This window comes from Phoxinus phoxinus, assembly GCF_949152265.1.
Source record: "Phoxinus phoxinus genome assembly, chromosome: 13".
Lineage (NCBI taxonomy): Eukaryota > Metazoa > Chordata > Actinopteri > Cypriniformes > Leuciscidae > Phoxinus > Phoxinus phoxinus.
The window spans coordinates 12,028,375-12,041,485 of record NC_136888.1 but is presented as its reverse complement, the minus strand read 5'-3'; the positions used below and the strand labels follow the sequence as shown (position 1 = coordinate 12,041,485).

Below are 13,111 nucleotides of genomic sequence, written 5' to 3'. Positions count from 1 at the left end.
AAAAAAAGTTAACGAAATCTTTAGACGAGTATGCTCTACGAAACAGTTAAAGGAGAAACCTTTCTGTAGTGTAGAAGAAGACAGTTTGCGGTAATGTTCACCATAGCGCCCGCACAGCAATGCTGTTATGTATTGCATTTCACACACATTTTGTGTGAAATTGAGCTTGCATAGCTTACTTTTGCTCTCACATACTGACGAAAGTACTGAAATTTTCTGTTTATCTGGTTCGATTCCTTGCTGTTACAACATTTTAGTATTTGTATTTTTAATCGTCAAATGTTCCGAAGTTTTTAAACCCAGCACTGGCTATAAATCATGTCCGTTTTGCTAATTGATTTTTACTAGTTTTTTTTTTTATGTATTAAATAAATTATTTGTAACATTTGTATGCGTTTTTTTATCATTGTTTTTATTTATTATTATTTAGCTAATGGTAAAACCTATATCTGCCATACTCTAGTTCTTCTCTATTTCTTTGTGTTTATTAAAGGTTTAGTTTTGTCATTTGAGCTGTCCATACATGAACAGTGTGTTGTAAGAGAGCTTTATATGATCTGACATGCATTTCTTCAATCTCTCCAGCTTGAGGAGGAGCTTCAGGAAGCCCAGAGAGAACGAGATAAAGCCCTGGCGCTCGGCCGCACACTGGAAGAAGAGCTGCAAACCCTACACAGGTGAACCACCTCACCTTACACTGCACAGTAACAACTCCTTAAATGAGTCATTTGATGCATTGTACCATTTTTTTGAGTTGCAATGGAGTGTGAACCTGCTGTGACATGCTTTAAGTGTTCAGTGAATTTGCAAATAAATAGAGGTGCAGGACATGGTGTTTTATCTAGACTAAAGGATTGTAATAATTCAGGTTATGGATCATATGTTGATGTCAGTGCAGGAATTAGGGGAAAGCCTTTGCATGGCTTTCCAGAGTAGAGGAACCAGGTGGACTTTGTTTTAGAGGTGGTCCAGTCCATCAACAGTGGATTCTGGAGGTTTATGCATGTCACAAAACCATAGTGGTAAATGTTTTGCAGATTGAAGCTTTCCATTTTAAAGAGAACGTTCCATTTTTGTGTGCAATATGCGTACGGTCTGTGAGTAGTGGTAGTTTGAGGTTGAGGTAACATGTACCATTGTTCACCTAAGCACATTAGTCAACAGTAAAAAGGCCCCGATATTCTCGCGGACAAGCTCTTTTCCTTCTTCGCTTTGGGGTAAAAAGCAGCAGTTTACTGTTATCAAACATCCTGACATCGCTTACGCTACTGAGAACGGCGTTTAGATAAATATGTAGATATGAACTGCACGTTTTCCTCTCAATAACAAAAAAAAAAAAAAAATGACATTGTTGAGAAATCAGCAGTTAAGAAAGCATCTGATCATAGCGATGTGGATATGTTTGCACAAGCTCTGCAATTCAGCATTCCAGTCATGTTGCGTTTATTTATATAGCACGTTCGTTTGCTTTAAAACTAGCCGCTTTACACTAAAATGACAGTTTCAGTGTCTCATTCAATTAGAAGTACAACTTCAGTTTATATTATAAAGCAGTTCTCCAGTGTGTTCATGTTTATACTCATGTATGACTTCAATGGACTGAACAAAAGAAATTAACTGGGGAATATTTCCATGTCAAAGAAGGCGGGGCCTAAGAGCCACATCCACCTATTACATCATCACCGTAGACCAATGGTACAGTAGTATGAAGGTGTTCACCAGCCGGAGCAAATTAACTTAGTTTTGACCTTATTTCATGCTTGATTGTTCAAAAAACGTATTATTTTTACAAATATTTTACCTCTCTCTCCAGTCAGGTTGAACGCGTCGTTTTCGATTAAGCCCCTCCTTCCGAAATACGAAATATGCTGTGATTGGTTACCTGGCCCAGTGTGTTGTAATTGGCAGCGCTTCGCATGTGTTCGGGAAATGTCACGCTCCTTCATAACCGCAAGCTCTACTCAGATGTAAATGTTAACGATGCCTGATTTAGACCATGATAAATGTAAAGGAACAAGGATTGTGCTGAACGGATTTCAAGCATGAACTTTGCAAGCACGGATTTCACAGGACATTTCAGAGTGGTATGTTTTTTATTTGTAATTTTCTTATAGATACAATTTTATCCACCATTTAATCATATTTGTCGGAAAACTATGGTAATACAAACAGTAATCGATCATAAAATCAAGGATAGTTTTCTTAAAGGGACATTGTGTAGGAATTTCTCCCATCTATCTAACGCTTGCGGTGAAATTATATTTTGCATTCAAATAAATTGTGCTCTCCAGCGCCTCGCTTTTTCAAATGCGCGTTGCATCTACGGTAGCCGTTATGTACCAAAAATCTATGACAGGATGTCTTCTAATAGCACTTCATCGAGTTTTCCTTCGGGTGAACAGGTTTGTTATTTCAAACAAACTGCAACTTGACACAACGAACGTTACAGTATGAAGGAAGAGGTAAGGATTATTTATATAATAAAGTACACAACCAAGCAATGAAAAAAAGCTTGTGATTAAGACTGTGACATTGACTTACCTGTCGAGAAGAAAGCAGTCTCTTTTGAAATCTTTCTCCTACATTAGCTCTTTCCACCTGGAAAAAGCTATCCCGACATTAACTCTTGTTTTTTAAAATCTCCGGTCACGTTTCCTTTCACGGTCTATTTTGGACTTCTTTGGCGATGAAGATTTCTTCTCCTGTGGCTCGGCATATGTATGGTCCTCCATTATAAACAGTGCAATCCTGCCTTTTAAATTTGCCGGGGCAGTTTCAAGCACCCCTCATTGCTCTACTGCTCCTCCGTTTCTGCTGGTTTCAGTCACGTGACGCTGGCTCTGAATGAAAACGCTTTGTGGAAACACGTTGGCCTAGTAATTTTTGTCCCTCTCTGCTATTATAGTTTTTCAAGATGGCGGAACTAGATGGAAGCCTCCATGGACCTACCCGTCCCATGTATATAAAGAAAATAAATTCTTAATTTACGAGGATAAGTCAGATCATTGGCAGAGGTATTTGTACACCACTGAGGACATATTTATGAATAAAAATATTGATTTTAGATAATAAATACCTAAAGAACTACACATTGTCCCTTTAAGGGGTGGTACAAAAGCAAGAGCTTACAAAAGCTAAAGTAAACACTACAAAATACTGTAATGTTAGTTAGCAGGTTAGGGGAGGCAAAGCTTTGCCCTGCGTTTACATCATAGCTATCATAGCAACTACATAAAGCTTATAATTGGAATAATAGAAAACACAACTACAAATAATAAAACAAACTTACAAGTTGTGAACCATAAACAACAGTTTGCCCGGGCAAAATGGGAATGGATACCCCTTTCAGGAGAAGCTTTTGTGCGTATAGCCTGCATTGTACTCTCTTCTGGGAGCTGTTCTCCGTCAAATGTGCAGCGCACAGACACACGAGGTGAGGTTGAGGTTAAAATATTCAGGAACAGTGTTAAAATAAATTTTAAACTCTCTTAGTACATCAGCCTGAGGACAAACTTTTTCCGGGGTGTAAAAAACAGCGACAACATTCGTCACAACAACTCTTCCTCTTCTCTAAAGCAGCCCAACATGGCCTCACCCCCTTTGTTGTGTGTTCCCGGGGGCGGGGTTTATGTACATTTTAGGGTTTGTGATGTCACCAACCCAGGAAGAAGCTCGTTGTAGTCCCTGCCAGAAATTTGTTGTAGTCCTTAAAAAGCGATTTCTGTTAAAGAAAATATCTCCCTTTGCTTTGAACTTTGAGCGCCGTAATTGCAGATGTTGTTTATCCTCAAACAGCAACATTACACACTAACTAAAGTTAACCCCTTTAAGACCCCTTTAAACCTTTTTCCTGTTGAACTCCTCCTTTTGGTCGTTTATTTGACAACCAGCAGTAGAATGGCTGGAATGTTGAGGTGGTTTCTCATCGTAAAAAGATCCTCATTGCATGTCACTTTTCACACCTAACATCATTGCTTCGCTTCTGATTCAAGCAGAAAGCATGCATCATGCATTTAGTCTGATCACCGTCCAGCTTTATAACAGATTATGAACATTTGAAACTGGCTTTTATGTGTTTAGTTTGCTCTGTCCAGGGAAAAATAAATCGCTCGGGTTGAGTGCAGTGAGTCATTAGATTACCGCAAACTCATGTTCTCAAGGATTGGAGCGTTCGTGAAGTTATGATCTCGAGCCACGTCTCCTGCAGACGCTGTCAGACGTCTGTCCACATTGAGATCCTCGTAGCTGTTTTGCTAGAGCGCCAAAGCCTCCAGAGGTACCGACCGCAAGCGTTTCGGCATCACCTAACATCTGATTGTTTTGGCCTGCGAGTTGAACTCTGTGCTTATTTAAGGTTTTATTCAAAATGATAGTCGGGGTCTTAAATAACCAAACCAAACTGTTCCCAGTGGTCGTGATGGACTACCGCAGACCCGCCCTCCCCGGTTCTTGTCTTCCTGCCAGAGGGCTTGTTTGCTTTACTTGGGGTTTATCTGTCAGTGAGGACGGCTTTGATAGATGATATGGAGTAAATACATTTGGCTCATAAACTGGTCGTGCTGGTTAAGTGAGCCGCGTCCGGTTTCACCGAGACGTACATCCGTGTGTATCAAGGACTTTCCATTTGCATTCGTCACATCTTATTAATCCCCTCCGCATCTCATTGTGCATGATTTCGTGTTTGTGTTTCACTCCAAAAGGGTTTTACCGCCTGATCGTGCCATGGGAGAACTTTCGGTAACAATTTAAAATAAGGTTCAATTTGTTAAGTATGTCTTTTAGTTTATTACAGCATTTGGTAACACTGTAGTTTAGGTCCAATTCTCACTGTTAACTAGTTGCTTATTAGCATGCATTTTTACTAGAATATTGGTGGTTTATTAGTACTTATAAAACACATATTATTGCCTTATTCTGCATGACCATATTCTACATGCCTTAATCTTACCCAATACCTAATCTTACAACTACCTTACTAACTATTAGTGAATAGGAGATTGAGGCAAACATTTTAGTTAAAAATTGGTGAGAATCTGAAGTGACCCATCATTTATTAATTTTAGTTAATGTTTATAAATGATTGTTAATTAATACATACTAATACATTTTTAACATTTTAAATTGAATAAATGAACAATTGTCAATGTTGGACAAACATAAATGACCAATGAGCAATGGTAGAATACTGTTCAAAAGTTGCATTTATTTGATGAAAAACACAGTAAAACGGTAATATTGTAAAACATTTTTACCCTTTTAATACATATTCAAGAAAACATTCTTATTATTATCATCAATGTTGAAAACAGTTGTGCCACTTAATATTTGTGTGGAAACTGGATTCATTTGGGAATAGAAAGTTCAAAAGAAGCATTAACTTAATGGAAATCTTTGTGTTACAAATGTCTTTACTGTCACTTTTGATCCATTTAACGTATCCTTTCTGAATAAAATCATTTATTTCTTCATAAAATCTTACCGGACACAAAATGAATACAAACTGTAACAGTGTTGTTCATTGCTAATTCATGATACCTAATGCATATGAACAAATAGAACCATAAAGGGTTACCAAATGCTTTACGGCCCTTTTAACTATTCTCTAACTAACTTGCTTATCTGAATAATCGTTAATGTTCCGAGTAACTTTTGAATCTCCGCAGAATCATATATACCTCTTTTGGTGTGTGTATATGGTGCTCAGCTGACTCAGTTTGGTACTACACACCCAAACTCACTTAATCTGAGAAGAGTTCTCACTCTTGTAGTCTTTTTTTTGTCTGTCCCAGCGGGAGGAGGAGAAGGAACACATTGTATTTCCCCAGACAATCTGCATTGTGTGAGCGTCAGGGTGTCCAGCGCTGGTCCGCAGCCCCTGCCAATGCGGTTTCAGGGCTGAACCTTTAAAAGGAGAATCCTCCAGGCCCAACAAAGGCCAGAGTATGACTGCGTGTGTTTGCTCTCAGGATTGCCCGACCACCTCCATTGTGTCTTTTAGGATAACAGACAGTCTATGTCACATGAAAGGGCAGTGAACAGATGAGAGAGAGAATCGGGTGGTAGAAAAAAAATGTCTGCAGTGTGAACCTCTGGCTCTGATAGAGCCTGATACGAATAGTGCAACGCTCCCCTCCGATGAAGAGAAACACTTAGGCAATTTTGTTCACTTGGGGTGGGTTGTTTTAATAGGTTATCATTGGCCGGCCGGTAAAGGAGAGGTTAGACTGTGAGTTTAAGGTGCTTTGTTTGAGCGTCAGCCAGGAAGGAGGCAGCGCTGGATAGACATGTATTAACACCCCATACGACCCAACTCCCCAGTGATCACTCATTATCACACATGCTAACAGATCAACCTGTCAACAGCTCAATAGTCATTAGCAGATACAGCGTACACATGCATGAGCTCTCTTTTTCCAATACTCTTTCACTACACTGCAAGCCAAAAAGCTCGGTTTCATTTTTGAATAGGCAAATGAATTGTCCTAAACTGACCTGCATGCATAAAACAACATACTTCGATATGTTCATCAAAACAGCAACAAATTTCATTATATCATTTATTATGATATCATATTTGAATATTTTATGAAGTTAAAATAAATAAATCTTACTATGGATTCGCATTACACGAACATTACCTCCTATTGTTAATGATAATATGTATTGCATTATATACTTTTATATGGTCATTGGTCATATTGTATTAGATTATCATTATAAATTTGAAATATTTATTACAAAATTATATATATATATGGCAAAGCTGATTTTTCAGCATCATTACCCCACATGATGTGTCATCGCCACATGTGTCACATGATCCTTCAGAAATCATTCTAATATGCTGATTTTCTGCCAAAAAATCTATTTTTTAATTATCTGTTGAAAACAGTTAATATTACCTACTTAATGTTTTTGTGGAAACAGTAATAAAACATAGAATTCATAAATGTCTTTACTGTCATTTTAATGCTTCATTACAGAACAAAAGTATTCATTCGTTTAAAACAAAAAAATCTTACTGTCCATAAACTTTTGTACTGTGTACATACATGTGTAAACAGATTTGAGCCAGTCTATTGCGGAGTCTCTCTCATTTTGGTATTTGATATTTATGTTTATTATTAACTTTATTTATGAGGTAACATAGCAGCAAATTGTCTGATCTTTACAGAGATTTCTAATCATTCATCTCTCAGCGAACTGATTATTTTTCAGTGGCGTTTATTTCCATTCTTCTTATGTTTTCCCCCCTTTTCATTCAAACCCCCGCCTATTGGGCTGAAATGACTTATTTCTGAGAAATCCTTGGATGTTGATAACACCAGTAGTTATGCCACATTGCTAGATGGAAACTTTGAATTTATGTGATATTTATAACGCCTGTGGCATTAACAGACTTTATCCCCAAAACAGAGCAAACTGCGTCCACTGCATTAGCCGTCTTTGCCGTTCTGTGCAGCAAAATACATTTTGTAGATTGCGTGGAACCCCTCCCGGCAAGCAGTGGCTCCTTTATCCAAACGCACAGCAGCGTTCCTGCCCAGGCTCAGCGCAAGAAATTGAAAAAATGAAAGCGAGCAAAAAATTCATTAGCGAGTGATCAAAACTTTGGTGTTTTTGTTCGCCATTGGGGTGTGGTCTCATATTTCTGTCTTTTATTGAAGGAACGAGAGGTGTAGAAACTACCATGGCTTTATCAGCAGCTGTCAGCATGAGTGATTGGTGTAAGGAATGGTTGAAAGTGGGATGTGGACGCTAGTTAGTTTATATCCACCACAGGTTGCCATAGACACCTGTCTGTCGCTGTCTCGGCTGCGGTCTCTATGTACTTTCTTTTGCCTGTAGATAAGTACTCTCTATTAAAAGGGTATTTTACATTTCCCATCTGATAGCATTTTGTGGCAGTGTTAATGTTTAACTGGCCTGTAGAGTTAGAGGGCAGGTTCGTTGGGATCCCTCCCATGGGATCAGGTATCTTACGGTTCTGGTTAATGTTTAACAGACTGCTCGGATTGCCTGTCGGGCGGCCTTTATAACTAGAGAAACACACACCATGTTAAACGAGTAGCATACTGTATGTTTGGTTGAATACATTGAATTATAAGTATTTATTTTATTAGCGGTTCTTGCTAAGTCACTATTAGGCTACTTTTGCTCATATCAGTACACTGTAAAAAAAAAAATTTTTGTCAAAATTTTAAAGATTAGAAAGATACTAAAGACACTGAAGTATGTTTTTTACAAGAACATACGATTTCAGTCTTTCTACTTTTACTTCATGTTTATTTTAATGTTACTTGTCATTTCTTTGTAATTAATTGTGATTTTAAAATTGTAAGATTAGTGATCTAAACAAACCCCTAATCTTGTCATTTATTAAACCTCAAAATTGTCATTTATTCAAACTTATTCAAATTGATTTTCACCTGGTGGACAATAAAACAACTGAAGAAACAATAAAACCATAGACTTAAATTGAAGGTGCGACAATTACAAGTAATGCAAGTTACGTAATCCGATACTTTTTTCAAGTAGCGAGTCAAGTAACGTGTTGCTTTTAAATTGACAACTTTTTCAAATAAGTAACACAGGTTACTTTGTTTTCTCACCTCTCCTGTCCCCATGTTGAGAGAAATCGAGAGTAATTGCAGAGGCATTGTGTGCCGTGTGAACATGATGGGTGTTGTAGTTCTAGACTAAATGTGAGCATGTATCTCTCTTGCACAAGAATAGATTCAGTTTTCTTCAAAATTAATAAAAACAGTAAAATGCAAACTCAGAATATTATGCAAACATGCAATAATTAAATGTGTTCAATAACACAAATATACTTTATGTATTTACTCTCACTTTATTAACCAATGTATTTTCTGCTGACCTTCGATTATTCAATTCAAAAATGACTTTTGATAAACATCACATTTGTGTTTAATTTTTTTGTTTTTGTTTTGCTGAAGAGTGTTGAACTTTCTTATCCTGTGTCATTTTACATTTAGTGTAAAAGGGCCTTAACATTTGCATTTACAACTTTTAATTTGTTTTTATTAGACAACAAACAAGCAAGCCCAGCCCAGGTGAGAAAAAGTAAAGCAAAAGAAATGTAGTGCATTACATTCCATAAAAAATAACTCTTTACTTTTTTAGGGAGTAACTCGATATTGTAATGCATTACTTTTAAAAGTAACTTTTCCCACTTAATATAACAGTAATATAACAGTAAACACTTAATATAACAGTAAAATGCATGTAGTATCATCAAACATGATTTTGCACATCCATCACAGCTTTTATTTAGATAACTGTGTACTAGCAGGTTGAGTTTATGTGCACTGTAAAAACATTTTTGTTGTTGTTAATTTTTACGTACAATCAACTTGGATGTTTAAAGGGGCTGTATGTAAGTTTTGTATGAAAGTGAATGCAACAGGACGTTTCTGAACGGTTAGTTGAAGACTGTACTAAAGCATAACAATACCATAATATGTTTGCAGATATTTAGGAAACATGCTGATGTATGTTCACATACTCGTTTCTCTTAAAAAAACATTGCTACAGCCACTTATTTTACTTTGAAATGTGTGTGTCTGAATGTCTGTTTTTGTTTTAATCTGTGAGATACCGCACGTTGCCAATTTACCCATTATTTTTTCGCTAACACAAGTTGCTAGTTGGTGGAAAACACAGCATATTGCAGCCATGGAAGCCAGCGAACAAACTGGGTCAGAGATCGCAGATTCTACCCGACCTAAAAAGCCTCCGCACCCATCTAAATATCTCTATGAACGGGAGCATAATAAAACGCGATATCAACTTATCACAAATCAATAAATCAACTCATTTACTTGTGTAAGTCTCCTCGCATTCCATTGTCAATTGCGCTTGTTCCTGTTTTCCATCTCCTCAGTCTGGCAACCCGCGTGAGCGTCTGAGCAGGAGGTGGCGGGGGAAACAACACTTTTCAATATTTTGAATTTGGACTGCAGTACCCATTTCAACCACTAGCTGTCAATCTCACATACTGCACCTTTAAGTCAATTCAACTTAAATTACATTAAACTGACTTAAAATGAGTTGAATCTTGTATAACATTGCGTAACTTATTTTGATGAGTTACAGCAATGTAAAAATGTTGGCATAACTCATTGATCATACAATTTTTTTTCGGGTGTGGCTATTTATGGAACTCTATCACACTGGCATCTCAGTTCCTCCGAGCAGGACAGGAACGTCATATATCCAACTATAATGATTCTCATAAAGTGGGGGCCAGGATGGAAAGCCGTGTAGCGGAGAAGCGGCTGTGTGTCTGAAGTGGTAGGCGGGCTTAGATAAGATAATCCATAGTGTGGCAATGCTTCTCTGCCCTTGTTTGTCACTGTCATTGGACCTTTGTACCCAATATGTTTGCATTTAATTAAACCAAGCACACAACTTTACATCACTTTCTCGACCATCAATATCGCATCAGAATTGATTACCTCAACAAAAAAAAAATAAAGGAAGGAAGGAAGAACCTGACATGGAAGAACTAATTAGCAAGACTGAATGAGTAATATGACTGTAGGGCAACACACACACACACACACACACACACACACACACACACACACATACACACACACACACACTGGCTAAGCTAAAAGACAAAAGCTACTGCCAATCAATCATGATGTCTCTGTCACTAGACACATGGAAGCATGTGAGCCAGACAGACGTTTTGTATTGTCGGCTAATCGGGGCATTGTACCAAACGCATTGTTTCCCTAGCTAAAATGAATGCCCACTTAATATCGCTGTGGTTTTCTGTATGTCTGTGGTCGCAGGTGAGCGCTGTGTACCTGTCTGCATTATAATCATCTTGTTTCTGCTTGAATGAAAAGAGGAGCAGGTGTCATCATTATTTAGAGCTGCTATTGATATCCCCGTGCTCTCTGTGTCATATTAAAGCATATTATTCCTCTGCAGTTTGTTGACAGCTGTTTTTAAGCACAGAAAATTATATCTGTCTTGCGGCTTGTTGAGGAGAGGCAAAATTACTTTTCGGTTGACGGACGATCGAATCTCTTAGATGTACTGTAAGTACATAGCAACCGAGGAAGTTTATAATACTTGGAGAAAGCTGTCTGGTAGCATTTCTATTCATCACAATGGCAATTGTTTGACTGGCGCATGCAGCTCTGAAAGCAAACAACACGCTCGCTGCCATCTTTGCACATTGGCATGAAAGTTCTGGGCTTTTTGTTTTGTTTTTGAGCACAACCACTTGAACCGTAAATGCCATGTGCCGATATTGCTGGCAACAATCTACCTTTGTTGGATGCATTGTTTTGCACATGCAAGCACCGTTATGTTTTCATTGTTTATTCCTCAAAACGTCTCTTTTCCCAAGAAGTTGATTTGTTTTTATATTAGCTCAATGTGACAATTAGTGACATTTCAACATTAAATGGCTCATGGGAGCTCAGAGTTTCCTTGGCACAATCTACTGTCATGTACGTTAGTTAGACTGATATGAGTGTAGATTGTGTCAAGGAAACCCCATGAACCATTCAATGTTTCCTTGGCACAATCTACACTCATGTACGTTAGTTAGACTGATATACATCTCTCATTCTTGGCTTTCTCCCCTCTTTTTTTATTTTCACCTTCGTTATCTCACGCCTTGTTGAAAAACACCTGTCTGAATTTCACCTCCAGTTGGATGCAGCGCTGTGAGAGCGCCGCTAATATATTCCACTGACATTCCGAGGAATTATTATCCCCAGATATTGTTTCTTGTACTGACATTCCATTTGAATATTAGATGTGTCTATTGATATAGAGTTATGATTCCACACCTCCAGGTAAACTGCAAGCATGCTCTCTCTGTGTCTGGGTCAAGTTTCATATTTGTGTTAGAAATTTGACCTTTGGCATTTCTCCTCCTGGTTTATGAAACATGAGCCTGATGCTACACCGTCACTCAGCCGTTATATTGTTCTTGTAATTTTGATGATTGTCTTTCCCGAAGAACTATTGAAGTTTGTGATGGACAACAAAGATATGTCGTTTGTTCTTTTTTTATATGGATAAAAAAATGGATATTACCTGGAAGTAAACAGTCACAAATTCAGTTAATATCAGTTAATATTATTTAATTAATAAACAATCAAAGTATTTTGGCCCTGCATTTGTCAGGATGTTTGTTTTGTTGATAAAATGTAGATGAATGATTTAAGAGTTTGTTTTGCTGTTTATTGTTTAAGTTAAAGCTTGGACTGTGTATAATCTGTGCACTTGTTCCACTTTTTTCCACTTAGTGCAGGGGAAAATGTGCATAATATATATTGACGGTTAGATTAATATGTAAATATGTGCTGGCACGTGCTGCGTGCTTTCCTCTCAATAACAAAATTCTTACATATAGCCCTTTTAATGTATTTAAAGGGGTGGTATATAATGCACATTTTTACAATATGTAAAGTCTAGACGTCTCCGTTGTCCCCAGAATGTGTATGGGAAGTTTTAGCTAAATTTTTACTTTACTAAAAAAAAATTAAAACGCGGTGTTTCGTGTGTCCCTTTAAATGCAAATGAGCTGCTGCTCCCGGCACAGAGGGCGGAGCTTCAAGAGCTTGTGTGTTAGCAGCTTTCAGACACGCATTAAAATGTTAGAAACTTCTGCCTTTTATGTTCAAACCGAAGTCAGACAATGATGGAGAGGCTCAAGAAGAAGTGAATGCAACAGGACGTTTCTAAAAGGTTACTTGATGAATTTATGTGGAGTTAACTATCTTCAAGTCACTGATTAGCATATTCTTTCATGATAATCTATAAATCACTAGTGTGGGAACTGTTGTAAGATGCCTACAGAGTGACATGCTATTGCATTTGTGTTTCGTACTGTATTGCAATAAATGTGAAAAGACGGATGCGACAGCTTGAGCAGACTCAAAAATGTGCTCGACTACAACAACTCTTCCTCTTCTCAACACGGACTCTGTGTTCCCGGGGGCGGGGTTTATGTAAATTTTAGGGTTCATATAGTCACTAAACCGAGAGGAAGCTTGTGTAGTCCCTACCAGCCGTTTGTTGTAGTCCTTAAAAAGCAATTTCTGTAAAATAAAAT

General features: G+C 37.7%; 1 protein-coding gene across 4 annotated transcripts in view; it reads left to right on the top strand.

The window, feature by feature from the left end:
• mipol1 (mirror-image polydactyly 1) overlaps positions 1-13,111 on the top strand; it is an 88,969-nt gene that overhangs the window by 66,755 nt on the left and 9,103 nt on the right. For all 4 annotated transcript variants that reach the window (XM_079633130.1, XM_079633129.1, XM_079633127.1 and 1 more), the window contains one exon: positions 586-677. In XM_079633130.1, coding sequence (XP_079489256.1) covers positions 586-677 — 92 coding nt within the window. The remainder of the gene's footprint in view (positions 1-585; positions 678-13,111) is intronic.